This window comes from Hydra viridissima, unplaced genomic scaffold, assembly GCF_058129835.1.
Source record: "Hydra viridissima isolate aposymbiotic clone 2 unplaced genomic scaffold, HvirCarnegie_v1 scaffold_6, whole genome shotgun sequence".
Taxonomy (NCBI): Eukaryota; Metazoa; Cnidaria; class Hydrozoa; order Anthoathecata; family Hydridae; genus Hydra; species Hydra viridissima.
Window position 1 is genome coordinate 18,124,135 of NW_028324305.1, and position 16,137 is coordinate 18,140,271.

At 28.0% G+C, this 16,137-nt stretch overlaps 1 protein-coding gene and 1 long non-coding RNA gene across 14 annotated transcripts; one reads left to right on the top strand and one right to left on the bottom strand.

The window, feature by feature from the left end:
* Positions 1-113: 113 nt before the first annotated feature.
* Positions 114-10,322, bottom strand: LOC145190026 (cornifelin homolog B-like). 4 transcript variants are annotated; one of them, XM_090090596.1, is made up of 5 exons: positions 10,139-10,322; positions 4,971-5,132; positions 708-924; positions 433-501; positions 114-245 (listed from the first exon to the last, which is right to left on the bottom strand). In XM_090090596.1, the coding sequence occupies exons 3-5, from the start codon at positions 915-917 to the stop codon at positions 195-197; spliced, it is 330 nt and encodes a 109-aa protein (XP_089946722.1). In that variant the 5' UTR covers positions 918-924; positions 4,971-5,132; positions 10,139-10,322; the 3' UTR covers positions 114-194. The 4 variants fall into 4 exon arrangements, with proteins under 4 accessions (XP_089946722.1, XP_089946723.1, XP_089946720.1 ...); XM_090090597.1 differs by having other exon boundaries at positions 10,024-10,162; XM_090090594.1 differs by lacking the exons at positions 4,971-5,132; positions 10,139-10,322 and adding an exon at positions 2,689-2,823.
* On the top strand, positions 5,491-16,075 carry LOC149887344 (uncharacterized). 10 transcript variants are annotated; one of them, XR_016453393.1, is made up of 6 exons: positions 5,491-5,585; positions 5,700-6,825; positions 8,462-8,561; positions 14,703-14,914; positions 15,150-15,267; positions 15,927-16,075. It is a non-coding gene; the product is annotated as an uncharacterized LOC149887344 (long non-coding RNA). The 10 variants fall into 10 exon arrangements; XR_016453392.1 differs by having other exon boundaries at positions 14,703-15,267; XR_016453396.1 differs by lacking the exon at positions 15,150-15,267.
* The last annotated feature ends 62 nt before the right edge of the window (positions 16,076-16,137 follow it).

The window sequence follows — 16,137 nt, forward strand, 5'->3', positions numbered from 1 at the left end:
GCTTGTTATAATAAATCGTACTTGTTTGTTAAACTGTTTTCGTTTCATCCGTATCCGAAAATCTCCAAAAATATTGCAAGAGGGAGAAAATCAATCAAAAAAAAATCGCCGTGTTAAGGGTGCAAAACAAACTTTTATAACTATTTATACATGCATTAAAATATTTGTTTTAGATTTTAAAAAATTTTTATAATTTATTCCCTCGCCATGCTTAAGACTCCTGGACCGCCTTGTGCTTGAATCTCCTAAAGAAAACCAGAAAAATTTGAATAAATTTTAAATGGCGATTATTAAAAAGTTTTGTTTTTTTAAATGATAAACAAATGAAATTTGGTGAATGAAAAAATTCCCGTCACTGGAAAGCCGGGGGAATACTTTTCCGAGAAAGTTAAACCATAGATATTTATGAGTAAGTATTAAAAAAAAGCAAACCTGAGCTTCTTGGACCAAAGCACAAAGTGGGCAGCAGCAATGACAAGCAATATCATTTATGAAAGAACCCTAAAAAAAAACAGGACTTATTAGACCAAACAATTGTTCTCCTTAGTTTGTTTTAGCACTTTTTTTTAAAAAATAAATTGGACTTTTAATTGCTTAAAGCCTCGTGCAGCCTGAATTTAAAAAACAAATACATTTAGATTATTTTATAAAAGATGTGAGGAAATTATAATAAGTAAACTTTACAAAAATTTTAAAAAACAACTTACTTCGATTCCATATTTTTCTCGAATTTTTCCTCTAATTGAAGCATTAGTAAAAAAGTTAACACAAGTGAGTGCAAGACAACCATACAATATACAACTTTCTCCAACAAATTCGGCATTTTTACCAGCTGTTAAACACGGAAGGAAGTATGTTATTAAACAAGTTGGTATATCGTTGCAGCAACCACATATGTGATTTTTAAACTCTGGCATCTTTTTTCTTAAAAATGGTTTCAAAAATAGTAAGATTGGAAATAAGAAGGTTACAATATCAGTGTTACAATATATTTTTACAGTTATGCAAAATATTGTTACAGTTACAGTGTTGTTAATGCGCTCTTAAAACTCTTAGAAAAAAAATCCACTTTGTTTAACATAAAAGAAAAAGTGGCTCAAAAAATTTAAATTAGATAATATTTTAATAATAAATGAATAGAAGTTAAATTGCTAAATGAAAACGTTAAAATATTTCCATTCATCCAAAGATTAAAGTTGATGTGGTTGGTAAACAATCTTTAATAGTGTGAGGAGGAGATCAACATAAAAAAAATACTTCCCAAAACTTCTTCTTAATCTCCCAAAGATTTTCTCAACTGTTGCTTTTCTATCTGTCCAGATGTTTCTTGAATTCTCCTATAGACAATGGATTTCTTCAAGTTCACTTAGTACTTCAAGTCCTTACTTTTGTTTCAACCTCTGTGCTCATGGTTTTCTAAAACAGGCTTTTACCAGTTCTCTTATGATTGCTGTTTGTTTCAGAATGGCTAAAAAGTTTTTGCGCACTTTACTAATTATACTAAAATTATTTTATCAGTGAAGATAAGTTTGAGCCGAGTAAAACTTAATAATCCTGTTTATAATTCTTCAAATTTTTCCCCCTTGCAATAGGTATCTATTATGCAAGTTTTAAAAAAAAATAAAGTCTTCCTTAACTCAATACTAAAAAATGTAGCCAATACTTAAATAAATATTGTTGGGGCTAAAAATTGTCAAATTCAGTTTGAACTAAACTTTTTTTTTTCTGAAATTATTGTAACTGCTTATAGTGATATATTATTTGAGAATCCTGTATTAGGTCAAACTTCATTCCTTTACTCTTCTTTTTTTTTCCATCTTCTTTTTCAAATTTCTTAAAGGGGTTTAGTGGCAAAGCTTCATCTCCGCCCGACAAATTTAAACTATAAACATTATTTCATAACTTACTTTTGATAATCTTGATCCATGGTTTGTATTTGTTGAGTTCTCTAAAGACTTAAGATTTTTAAATTTAGCTTAAGGGAATTGAGTTTATCTAAACTATTTAGGTTTAAAAAAAATTGTGCTGAGCTGAGAAATTTGTAACAGAATTTTTTTTTTTTTATTCAGACTTTTTTTAGTTAAATTTATCTTACACAGTTTTAATACAAATTCTCTTAATCTAATTCTCGTTATCTAAGTAATCTAACTCGATGAATACAGACTTTTTTTATTGATGTTGTTAATCTGAAGTAGATGACAATTAATTAAAAGAGAAATTGAAATAGTTAATCAACTTGTTCAAGCATATATATTCATAAACCTTAAGAGATTTAGTATTGGCAACGATCTTTAGGAGTTCAATATACGCAATTAACTGTAGACACAAGTCCTATGTTTCTTTTTCTTGTTAAAAAGAATATAAACGCCCATTCACTTAAAACTTTATCAAATTCTAAGAATACTTGAGCTTCTTTAAAATCCTTCAAGGTGTTAATTAATTTCACAAATTCCTAAATAAAAGGTTATCCAGTCTAAATTTATAAGAAAGGAAGACCACAATCAATACTTTTGAAAACTTTTTTGCCCCCCGACATCGTCCAACATTTAACTTACTTCAAATTGTAGGTTCAGAGGTAGAAAACAAATCCAAACGTTGTCTGACGGTTGATTATATCTGCTGTCTTTTATTGTACACCTATAGAATGGAGCTAACAAATTTATTAGTACTTCAGAAGTGAAGATTTACCTTTAATTTAGTTTTGAGTACAAAAGTTCTAAATCCAACAAACTAGTTTTAAACAAACTTAAAACCAGAAATATTTCTGAAATGACCCTCATGTTTTTCATAGCAACAAAATATTGCTTTAACTCTCCTATTCAGTAAATTATCAAAAATTTATATTGAATTATTGATATTAAACATTAATACTTGTTTGGTTGAATAATAATTATTCAACACAATATCAAACTGTTGATGAGAAAGATTCGATGCTAAATAATAGGACGCTGCGTGACAGCTGGTTTTCTAAAACAATAAATTATTTACTGATTAATGCATATTCAAACCTGCTTTTGTTTTTGTTTATTTTCTAATCATTAAAGTTTAAAAAAATTGCAGAGCTCGGAAAACAAAAAGTATTATTACAGTTATTACCCACGATGCATTTTGCAATATTTTAATATTTTTTATATTTTTGAACTTTTGAATGGAGTTGTCACAAGATTTGGCGCTCTTGGCAAAAGCTTACAAATGTGCCCTTATTGATAACGTTTTAAAAAAATAATTAAATGTAAAGTTCTTTATAAAACAAAAAGTTACTTATAATATATTTTGTATGTTATCAGTAACCTTTTTTTTGTTATATATAAGTAATGCCTTATACATTATTTTATTATAGACTTCGAGAACCTCTGATTTTCGTTACTCCATATTTTTTTTTTTTTTTTTTTTGGTTTCTTCCCTTGCTCGACAACTCGTTATAACTAATCTGTAGACAATCTATAATTAACACTCGAAGAACCGTATCCACAAATGGGCGCTCAATAACCCAAAATTGTAATTTTCAACTCTCGACAGTTTGAGGGTGACATTCTTTAAGTCATTCTTTCCAATTGTTTCGCTTTACGTATAAACAACTGAGTGTTATATGTAAAGCGAAAGTTAAACAGCCTCTGTTTCTCTCTTCGTCAATATACCAGAGAATCTTGTGGAGGAAGAAACTGGATTTTGCTTAACAGCAAAAGCTTCATTTTCATCGTCGTGTAATTGTAATAAAACAACTCAAATTCTAGGTATTGAAGAATCACTTTCTTCTACAAAGGTTAATAATTTGTAGTTACTTTACCCCAAACTCCGATCTGGACCTGCATTTTCATACAAGAGCCAGCAGCTTGCTGAAGATGGAATTTAACCCGTCTTCTTGAAACTTTCATAATTGTTGTGAAGTTGAATAAAAAGAGATCCAGGAAACTTGTTTCTTCTACTAATTTTGTTACTTAATAGATAATATTTTGCTCTAGGATGAATATATTTAGGATGTATATTCTTGTTGAAACTCATAGCGGTCATTCTATATCATAGATACTTAGATTTGTTTGATTTTGTGTTTATTATCAACCCCTAGACATTTTAAAGGATGTATTTTGATCCTGGAAACAATTTTTAAAAGTTTTATGATGTCCTTAATACAAACCCTTTTTTTAGGATTGAAAATAAGGAGAGGGATAAAAGACGCCATCAAGGAAAGCCGTTTACAAAAAAGCATATAATGATTTTTTAAAACATCTTTTAAAATTAACTCTAAGAACGCTTTAGAAATTGTAAGAAAGCTTCCTGAATAATCATCGTCATTTTTTTTTTTTCTTTTTTTTTTTACAGCAATATAACATCGTATAGACGTTAAAGCAAAAACATAATTAAAAGTTAACCATTCATAAATGAAAATGTTCACGAAAGAGGTTACTAAATTTCTTCGCTCAAAAACAGCCACGAATACATATTATCATAGATATTATTGTAAACATTTTTAAAAATAGGAACTCTATATTTACAAATTAACTTTAGTTTAATGAGTACAGTTGTATGATCGCGTCTTTACCTTTTATGTTTTCTCTACCAGAAAAAAATTAGCAACATGCAACAACATAATATGCGTGTTAGAATAGTAGCATAATAGTAGTAGTTGGGCTATAATTTCTCGGATGAAATTTCACTCGGTGATAAATAGTTATAATATATTTTATTAAGAAAATTTAGTTTTTGGGTTATAGATCAAATTTTCAGAAATCTTTTTGTTTGTGCAAATAATCATAAAATTAAGGTTATAATGGTATTATTAAAACAATAAATAACTACAACAATAGAAAATAGCAGTAAACTATTATTATCATCATATAAGAAGCTGCGTTATTTTATATTTGTTATTTCTATTAATATTATTACTAATGCTAACATAATTTATGATTAAACAAATTTAACGCAGATGGGATAAAAACATTTAAAATTTTCTGATAATAATCATTTCTTACTTATTGTGCTATAAATCAAGATTTAGATGTTTTGAAATTTTTCCCAAAGCGACTTCTTCGGGAGAAAAACTTCTTCGTTATTGTTCTGAAAACTATAACATCTTCTCAATCGACAGTGTCAATTAGTCAGGTTTTTAGCTTGTTCGGTTCGATACTGCAACCCTGTTAAATATTTATTTTAAAAAATTATAGCACAGTCTAATAATGATGCATAATTTTCTTGTATTATTAAGTTTATAAACATAGGATTTTCAAAATAACGTTTAAATTCAGTTTTTAAACGTTAATTTAGTTTAAATTTTTTACTATAGTTGAAACGAGTCAAAGAAAAGTTTAAAACTTTTGGATGACAAACATCAAACATTTGTTTTAAGAAAATCAGTTACTAAATCTTAACATGGAATAGGTAAATTGGTATTTAAACCCTTAAGATAAGTCTAAAATTTAACTGGATTGGTTATAATAACTAAATGCACTTGTATATCAAATTAGATCGCAAATTCAAATCATTTTGAGTTCACTTAAGTCTAAGAGCAGTATAGAATCTAAGGACAACAGCTGTAAATATTTTACGAGATCCATAGGATCTCTTACATAGGATCGTTGATTATGAAAGTAAGTTTTGCATGTAGACGTATTTGTCACAATATATTTTAAAATATTAAAAAAAAATTAATATTAATCAAATCTTTGACTCATCTAAATATCCACCTCAATTTTTCATTACAGATTTTACAAGAATTACAGATTTTTGGCATGCGTTCTATTAATTTTTGAAATGCTTGTGAGGATATAAAACTTCATTTTTCTTGTAACGTGTTCTAAAGAGTTTGAGCTGAAGGTACCTGCTGTTCCGAAATACTTGTATGTTTGAGATCGTAGCATGCATAAAAACATAACGATTAGCAAATAATCGCTTATCAGATGAAATAATTGATGTTTCTTTGTGTAATTTTTGTTTTTAAAAGCAGTGTTAACTTTTAAAGAAATATTTTTTTGCTTTCCCAGTTTAAAAACGATGTATAGAATTATTATTTTAGAATTTTTTTATATTTATGTCAAGTCGTTTGGATTATTTTACTTCTAAATAAATAATTTATTACTTGATTTTTATTCAATTATTCAGAATTTAATAAAATTACGTAGGAATGTGTAACTAATAATAGCTCATTAAATCTACATTAAATTTAAAGTGGAAAAAAAATTCGAAAAGAATTGAAAAGTTCCCAGATCAAGAAAAAAACAAGCTTTTTATCATAAGTGAACCAAAGCCAGCATTTACAGATAAGTATGCCGTTTAAAATATACAAATTACTTTAAATTTTAAGTTTTAGTTCTTTTGTAAAAGACTTCAACCCCTTACTGATATGAAACTGATATGAATATTCTTCAACATTTTTTTAAATGTTATTTCCCACAAAGGTTACGACTTCCTCATAATTCTAAAAAGTCTGCTATTCTTTCATGCCCTTCTAAAAAGATTCAAGTTTATTGGAGATGTGAAGAAGGAGCCTTTGATTGCATTTTAGGTTTAGCAACCTGCTTGGGTCACATATGATTTCAAGTAATATTAGATAAGAATATTCTCTAGAACTTAATGAAACTGGACAAGAAATGTTTAGATTTGAGTAGAAACAAATACAGGGGAGTAGCTAAAGACAACGTAATTTAAGGGATTGTTTTGCATTATTTGAAAAAGCTGTTTTTGATTGGTTGCACAGATTTGAAAGACCAAGTTAGGAGGGACAAGAAACGCTCAGATAAAAGAAAACATGAAGATCTAAGTTATTTGGAGGACCTGGTAGGACCCAGATACTTCACTTTGGGATCAGAAGACAGAAAATTCCTAAAGAAGGTACGTATTTTTTTTACTATATCAAAATATAGATAAATATACATTATATGTATCAAATACATACTTATTATGTTTTTATACATTGTATATGTTAAAACAAATGACTTTAAAGTTTTTTAAGATGTAAGAAAGAGATAAAAGACCACCAAATGAATCTGTAGAAATGATTCCACCTCAGAACGAGAGTTTAGTTCCACTGACACTAGTGCTGATCTTGAGTTAGACTATGAACCAGGAGATTGGTATCATAAATGATCAGATAATTCTAAACTTACTGCACAAGTCACAAAGAACTTTTGATGGAAATTTACTGTCGTAGTTACTGTCAGTGATATTTCTCCCAATGTCTTATAAAAAGTAACGGACGCAATTCTTCAAGATTTTGCAGTTGATATCACCAAATGTAAAGCCAGTACTTCAACTGCTTTAATGAAGACGAAGAATACTGCTAAGGAAACAGCAGATATCGCTAACTTAGATATAATGAATGTTGTGGAATTATCCCCTTTATCCAAGTATAATTTATTTTGATGGGAAGACTTTGTTCAAAATGAATCAGGGAAAAAGACTGAAGAATGAAACATTGAGAGAGAGTCACCAACCAGCCTTGAAAACCTCTCCAGGTGAAAATCTTTGTCTAGGAATCATGAAAATACTAGAAGAATATAACTTCATTTAAAAAGTTTGTGAACTATGCTTTGATACACCTTTGATACACTGGTTTGAACGAAAGATTACTTATTAACATCGCAAGAGAGGTAGATAAATACCTTCTTTTACTAGTCCGTAGGCAACATATCACTTAGCTTAAAATGGATTACTTCTGAAAAGCCGCGACCAAAGAGAAATGCGTAGCAACCAATAATTGATTGCTATGTACTTAAGAAAAATTTTTAAAATTCTGAATATGAATACAAAGATGAGATAGTAAACCTTTAACCTTTTGATTAGAAGACAGTGGAAGGAGAACACTTTCGAAAGATGCAAGACAAACTTTAGATTACTCCTATGTCAATAAAAAAGTAATTTGAAGAATGACTGATTAGAGATTCTGAACTAACCATGAAGTTTTTATCTCCTTCTGTCAATTTCAAATTTTTGAGATAAGAGTATAAGAAATGTTTCTCCAAACCTGAGGCTCTGTGTTCGCATTTCTTAGTTTAGCTTGTTAGCACTTCTCAGTCAGCATTTCTCAGTCGACTATGTGTTTACATTTCTTTACAAGCACATATGGTATCTAGATTCAACTATTTATTTCTCCATAAAAATAGTTTATGGAGAAAAATGTACCCACTGCAGGTACTTTATTTTATTTGAAAACCTAAAACTTTATTAAGTTTTCAGAAATCTTTTTAGAGTGGGTTTAAAATTTTTACTAGCTGCCCATCTAAATGAATTTTAGGTATGCAAAAACATAATTAACCATTTTACTTAACCTCGTGCGTAATATAAATTTTTCTTCTTTTTCCTCTTAAAAATATCGTTTTACTCAAAATAAGCAAAACACTTTATGACATACCCTTTTAAGATAAAAAATGTTGGTAGTAAATGACCAGAAAACAATTTATAAAGAAATTTTTTCATATCGATTGCCCTCAAACCCCCTGAGTTTTCTCTATTTTTTTCTATTTTGAAGGACAAATTCTAACAACTCTTGAGGAGGACATAACAGTCATCTGATTTTCTTGAAAAAAATTTTGAGTAAGTTTTAACAGATTTGCTCCAACTTTAGCTAGGTATGTACTTGAGTTTTTAAAATTTCTTCCTATATATATATATATATATATATATATATATATATATATATATATATATATATATATATATATATATATATATATATATATATATATATAATTTGAAATATCATTTCAATTTGAAGTGCCATTGCTTTAGTATGGTAAAGGTTTGAAAAAAATGTAAAGCCTAAAAAATTAAGTATATATTTGAGCATTCGTGAATTGATTTTGAATAAATAATAAAACACCATATAGGTTATTCAATAATTCATGTAAAAGAGTTTTTTTACATACTTATAATATATAACATCAGCTCTCGTTAAAAAAATGCGGCGTCAAGATTTGAATGTAATAGATTTAAGAAATTAAAAATTTATTTGAAATTTTCTTCAAAAAAAATGAGAATGGTTTAACTAGTGTTGCTAAGAATATTTGATATTAGCAATCAGTGACTAAATACCCATAAAGGTTTTTCTTAATGTTCTCCTCAAGTTTATGTTTTCCTCAAAGTTAAAATTATTTTCTAACTTTATCAGCTTTCTTGAATATGGTGATTGCTAATATTGTTTTAAAAAACAGCAAAATGATATAAAATGAATGATTATCTACGAACTTTGTTAATAAATCAAATTACTGCATTATAAATTAAGATCAAAAATTGATGAATTACTGCTTTGAATAAATTCTCTTGATAACCAATATTTTATGACTGACTTAAAGTACATATTTACATTAAGTAAATAGCTAATATCAAATAAAAGTCAATCTGGCTGAACGTTTTCCTAACATCATTTTGAAATAGCATTTTACCAATATTTTAAAAACCCCAGCGTGTGATTACCTAACTTTACCAGGTATTTTATGGTATCTTGATTACAAATTTTTATTTTCAAAGAAGCAAGTGATTTAAAAATTGAGAAAAAAAATGCACAGCAATTCAGAAAGAGGAAAAAATGGTAAAAGTGCTCTGACAATCGAAACGAATTTACAATATTTCAAAGTAGGGATTTTAATGCTCGAGGATTTGAAATTTAGAGTAAAAATACTCATGTTAAATATCCATACTATGCACTATACTCATGTTAAATACCCATAGACTGCGGGGTGCTAAGTCTTCCACTTGTTACCCCGTGATAGAGCGCTATATTTATAGCAAAAGATAGGAGAATTGGATATAGTGTCAAAAACGGTAATATATATTGGCCATTATCTTGAAAAATTTTAGCTACAATAGTTATTCATATTTTCTGGTTAGAAAATCAATGCTTTTTTAAATACTGAAGAAGTTTTTTTTTCATCACAGAAGGATTTGCAAGAACTTATGCATATTATGAAGAACTATGAATTGTGCATATCAATGTACAATTATGCATATTAATGTAGAACTTATGCATATAAGCCCTTATAAAACTCCTAATGCTGAAAAGTAGATAACATAAAAAGTAGAAAAATTGCTTACTTTTCAACCTTAATCCAGTTAAATTATTATTCCTGGAAACGAAGTTTCCACTTGAGATAAAAGATAGATTCAATAAAAGAAAAATTTTTATTGATTAGCATAAAGATAAACTTACAAATAAAACAGATGTTCAGGTTGAAGTATTAAGAATCTTTGAATCTTTTCTTTGGTTAACTTTTCTCGAAGAATTTTTTCTCTTTCGAAGAATTTTTTAAATTCAAAGGTCATCTAACCAAACATTTAAGAAAAATGGATTGGTTAAATCGAGTTGGTATCTCGCTTCATTGCGCTATAAAGTTATGTTATGCAGAATACAAGATGTGAGAATAAAACTTTCAGAACGAAACGGACCATGAAAACCAATAAAAGCGCAATAACATAAAAGGATTTCTTTTCCAAAAAAAAAACGTCTGCAATATTTCGAAAGCAAAAAACTGAATTTTGGTTGTTAAATATATTTCGAGCAACTATCAAACTCCGAGCTCAATGCTCCGAGAATCGGAATAACCAACGGCATTTTTAGAAAAACACTCACTCTTTTGCCAATAATGCCGAAGAAAAGGAAACAAATCGAAACTTCATTGCTTGTTAAAGCCATCGAAAGAGCATTTTTTTCGAATTTCCGAAGATTTTTTCTCGGTTAATGGTGAAAATAAAATAGATTTTGCTAATTAAAATTAATGATCTTTAAAAGATTAATACGATTTACAATGCCTAAACGAACAATTTATATCAATTTCTGAACTTTTTCAAACAAAATTTATCCGCTTGTGCAAAAAAATATGTTTCTAATTTTTTTTGTTACTAAAAATATTTTTAAAAATTTTTAAGAAACGTACAGATAATTTGTTAGGGATGTTATACTATATAAATACTTATTTTAGCATTGAACTATTTTAAAAGACGTATGTTTAAAAGTTTAAACGAAGATTTCATGAACAGCAAACTGATTTTTAAAAAATGATATTAGCACAATACGTGAGATGAAAATGGAGAATTCTTATTTTTAGGTATTATGAGGTAATTCTCCAGGATAAACCCCCCCCCCCCCCCCAATCTTAGAACTGAAGGTTGAGGCTGGGTTTAGGCATGGGGTTTGATTTGAAAGGTTATTTTAGCGGAATAGTGTAAGGGTTATCGTTAATTTGTTTATACAAGAGGAATATTTTTTTTTATTTCTATATTTTAGCGAAAATATTTTCTAGAACCTAGGTTCTACATACGATATTATCGTGATTTAAGTTCTTAAGATTACTTATAGACAGAAACTTTATATTCAGAAATTTACGATAGTTACGAACTATTTTTCTCGGTACATAATTGTGGCCATTACTTATTGCATTAATTTTACTACTGTAAATTAATTTTACAATTGTTATGACCACAGTTATTGGTGGCCACTGTTTTAAACTGCTTCTAAATTTCTAACAGCATTCAACATTTACTCCATCTAACAACAATCATTCAACATTCTTTAATATACTCATACTGTTTAGATTAAGTAACTACGCAACTGCCTTTATAAAATAAAATGCCGATCTCGTTCTTGTCATTTTAGAAATAATGTTTAAAGTAATAAAACAGTAAGAAGTAAAAGACATCCCTTTTTATTAGTTATCTAAATAGGATTTAGAAGCTGAATTAGTGCGGCATACTTACTCATGCGGTGTAATAAAAGTACCTCACTCCATGATGTCACAAACGGCTTTTTCTTTTTAGCAATTAAGAATTTTTTGCTTAAGTGAAATTTTTTCAAAACACACATAAACCTCTTTTTTTAATATTTCTAAGTTTATACCTCTAATATTTTTTATATTAAGGATACAAAAGATAATTATATTATATTGATAATTATATATCTTATATACATATACATATACATACATATATATATATATATATATATATATATATATATATATATATATATATATATATATATATATATATATATATATATATATATATGTATATATATATATATATGTATATATATATATATATATATATGTATATATATATATATATATATATGTATATATGTATGAATGTATGTATGTATATATGCTTATACTTTATAAAAGTATATAACCTATACATGTGTTTGTTTTGTAAATGCTTATACATTAACATAGTTTAATCACATTGTGATTATACATTCTATTAGTATATGTGTGTATGTGTTTACATATATATATAATTATGTATGTATGTATGTATATATATATATATATATATATATATATATATATATATATATATATATATATATATATATATATATATATATATATATATATATATATATATATATATATATATTTAATTGCATATTTAAGTATAATATAAATTCACTTTCTTGGTATGTTCTACAGATTTGTCGGTGGTAACTTTTACCTTGTTTGTAAGTCGAAAATGTCGTGTGAACTTCAAAAAATCTAAAGCTTTCTCATATTCAACAATATTATTTAAAGTAGTTATATTTTTCTTCAATTTGTTGTTCATCAAAATGAACATAATATGTTTGTTTTTTTTTTGTATTCTAAGTTAAGTATATTATGTCATTCTGTGACAAAGTTTAAGACGGTATAAAAACGAGTTTTCTTTTGTACGAATGGATAGAATTTCTAATAATACACGCAAGCTTTTTTCTCCGAGTAAAGCAACTGGTTCAGTATTTAAGTTCCTGTTCAAAATTAAAATTGGTAGCTGTTCTAAACTTATCAACTCAGCTAAAGGATAATATCTGCGAGAATTGACAACCGTTCTTGTTTTTATTAGCAACCTCTCGGTAAAATATCTTTCTTTAGACTTGGAATGTTTTTTCTTGTTAAAGATTACATTAGAAAACTTTCGAGCAAATGTAGTTTTCTCAATTTTCAAAACGTCTCCTTCATCGAAAAAATTGCCATCGTGAGCAAATTTTTGGATCACAATAAAAAAAGGGAGCTTTTCGTTATCTTTAAAGTTAGAAAAATCATAAATGGTGGGAAATATTTCTTTTCTGACTATCGAAACACCTTGTTCACAATTGATCACATCAGCTTTTATCATCTGCTGGGTTTCCGAAGTACTGGTGAAGTCTTTAGAATTCTTTGAGAATTTCCTATTCTCATTAATTGAGGTAATTTGATTGCCTCCATCTTCTCTGTGTAGATTTGATATTTGTTTACTATTTTGTTCTTCGAGAGCTGTTTTATTGACGGTGTTAACTGTTAAACACGTCGTCTTATTTACTTTTTGATTTGAGCTAAGATTATCGTAATCGCTGTCATCGTCGTATGCGGTGTAGTCGATTGACTCCATTTTGAACCTCGTTTGAATGGCCATCATTAAAAATTTTGTTAAAAAGTGCTGAAAACTTTTTATTACAAACTATTTAAGAACTATTAAATTTCTCTTAAAAAAAAAAATTAAGTTATGCTACCGTTTTGATCTGTTTTGAACTACTTAAGTAAATGGATACTTCCGTCGTATACTTTAAAATGTCATTAATTCGTCAACATTTTTATTATTCTTTTTTTTGTCATTTATCAACGGAAAACAGTTATTTTAGACCTTAATTATTGCTTTACGAATTTTAGGTGTTTTTGTTGTACTAGTATTAGTCGGCTTCCACAAAAATGTACCCCCGGGAAATGCTTTGGAAATGCGATAACATTTACGTCTTATAATATTAGTGCGTAAATTCTCATTCAAAACATCTTTCATTCATTTAAATGGAACTCTTTTCAAGTCTGAAGGTTGCCAATATTTATTAAATTTTTTAAATAATAGAAATCGCAGAATCTAATTTAAAGATAAGTTTTATTATCAAATGCGCTTTTAAAACTACAACACCTATTCCCCCCCCCCCCCCCCTTCTTCATTGTCGCCATTAAAAAACTATTTGATGTTTAGTAATACGGATATTGTTTTGGGTTCAATTTTGGTTATTTGTTCTAATTGATAGCTTTAATTTTTTTTAATCATTTAGGGTTCTAAATATTTTTAGAATATACGAAAAGGAAATTTTTTTACATCGGGATACATAGTTTAATATCAGGATACAGAGATTATTTTTTGTAGTTTGTAGTCTAAAATAGATTTGTTCTTTCATTTGAAACCTTCGCTGTTTTTGCTCATGGGAAAACATAAAACTAATATTGCACCTGGTTCAATACGGAACGGTGTTCTCCATTTTTTTTTCCATTTGTGCTCATCAAATTTTGTAAAAAGCTTTTTATATGCGGTTTATTTAAAGAATAAAGTGTTAACATTTGATATCAATTTTTTAACTATGAAGATTTTCTTGATCTTCCTTTTTTCATTTTAAATATAACTGGCAAGCATCTTTATTGTTCAAGCTAATAATAATAAATTAACGTGGTTTAAAATGAGGTGATACTGACCTTCAAATACTTTTCAACTTATTCTCGTAAGTTTTTTAAAATTACCCACTATGCATTACAAGACTATTACAATTAAAATGATTGGCGTATTTTTGGGGAGTCGGAGGGGAATTGCCAGACTTCTGATGAAAGTGTCGAAAAAAATATTTTTAAGGAGGACAAGAAGTTTTTCTTAGGGTTAATTAAACCATCTTATATAAGTTCTTATTCCATTAAAAAGTGAGACTATTAAGTTTTGATTTGTTCTTGAAATTTTCAAATTTATAAAATTTCAAATCAAATTTTTAGCTTTAGCTGTAATAAAATTCGAGAGAGTTTTCTGCATGCGCTTCTGAGAGTTACCTCTATACAATTTACTTCGATTCTCCAACTTTGGCTTCTACTCAGATGACACCATTTCTTTGTTTATCCAAGATGACTTCAATTGTGTTTAAGGAATTGCTTCATCCACTGTCAACCAGTGGAATCGGAATTACACCATTATCCCCTGGATTGCCTGAGTAAGTTTGAGTTCAGTATGGTAGTTTGTGTTTTTATTGAAATGAAAAAACTTCATTTTAACTGAACAATTAGGCGAATTATTCTCCTTAATTTATGCTATCCACATATCCCTGACTTTGTGATCCCTTATGGTAATTATTGTGGCTTGCAGTAAACAATCAACAGTTTAGGCTGAAGTAATTTGAGTTCGAATATTATAGATTTAGTAAATTTAGCCTCAATATCACTTTGCAGGAATATTGGAGCTCCGAACAAAAAAAAAAGATATCTAACAGTTGAAACAGAAACATAAAACTGAAGTTTTTTATTCACAAGTGGCGATTGGATCTAACAATAGACTACGGCATTAAAGGTCAGTTTAACCTTGTTGATAAATAGTCCAAAGCACAACATACGTCGATACAGCGCTCTCCCAGAGGCAGCAGAACAATAGCGATTCTTCGAGACGCCCTGGGAACTTTTGGAAAAATTTGCGTCTCGCTAATTGAAAACTCGGCGTATTTTTTGAAATCATATTTTTTAAACGCAAATCGGAAACTCGGCGTCTTTTTTTAAAATTAATTGAATAATCAGTAAAGCTCTAAATTTTTACAAACTGAATTATAATCTGCTTCGTAATATACTTCAAAAATAAAAGTTTTGTGTTTATTTTTTTTTAAGTATATTTTTCAATATACACGAAGATACAAACAAATAAGCTATGGTTACTAAAAAAATGCAAAAAATTTTTCCAATACTTAAAATTTGTTAATATTTAAACACTCGTCTTTTAATACAAAAATATATACACACACGCATACACACACCCATACGCACACGCATACACACACGCATACACACACGCATACACACACGCATACACACACCTGTACTTCTTTAATTCCCGTTCAAACATATTTCATCAATAATTTTTATCAGTTTAGCAAACAATTTTGTTTGACATGATTGAAATTTTGTCTTATATTTTTAGGTCTAACATTTTCTAACTTCTTTTATTATTTATCTATCTAGTTCAACAAGAATCTATCCAGTATCTATCCAGTTCAACAAGAAAGAGTTATTTAATTTTTATTTTAGTACAAGACTTTTTTTTCAAAATATAAGTTTAGTAAAACTGTATTCAGTTTCCAAACACTTAAACAGAGCATTAAGTAGTCTATTAGCAAAGGTTGATGATGCATTGGGGTCAATAGAAAATAAAAATGATATTATCCAAAATTTT

What these genes read in the sequence shown, in the direction of transcription:
- LOC145190026 (XM_090090596.1), bottom strand. Translation starts at nt 917, where the DNA reads ATGCCAGAGTTTAAAAATCACATATGTGGTTGCTGCAACGATATACCA. An exon ending in GAGAAAAATATGGAATCGAA is followed by an intron (nt 502 to 707) that starts GTAAGTTGTTTT and finishes GTTTTTTTTTAG; the next exon opens with GGTTCTTTCATAAATGATAT. An exon ending in CTTTGGTCCAAGAAGCTCAG is followed by an intron (nt 246 to 432) that starts GTTTGCTTTTTT and finishes GGTTTTCTTTAG; the next exon opens with GAGATTCAAGCACAAGGCGG.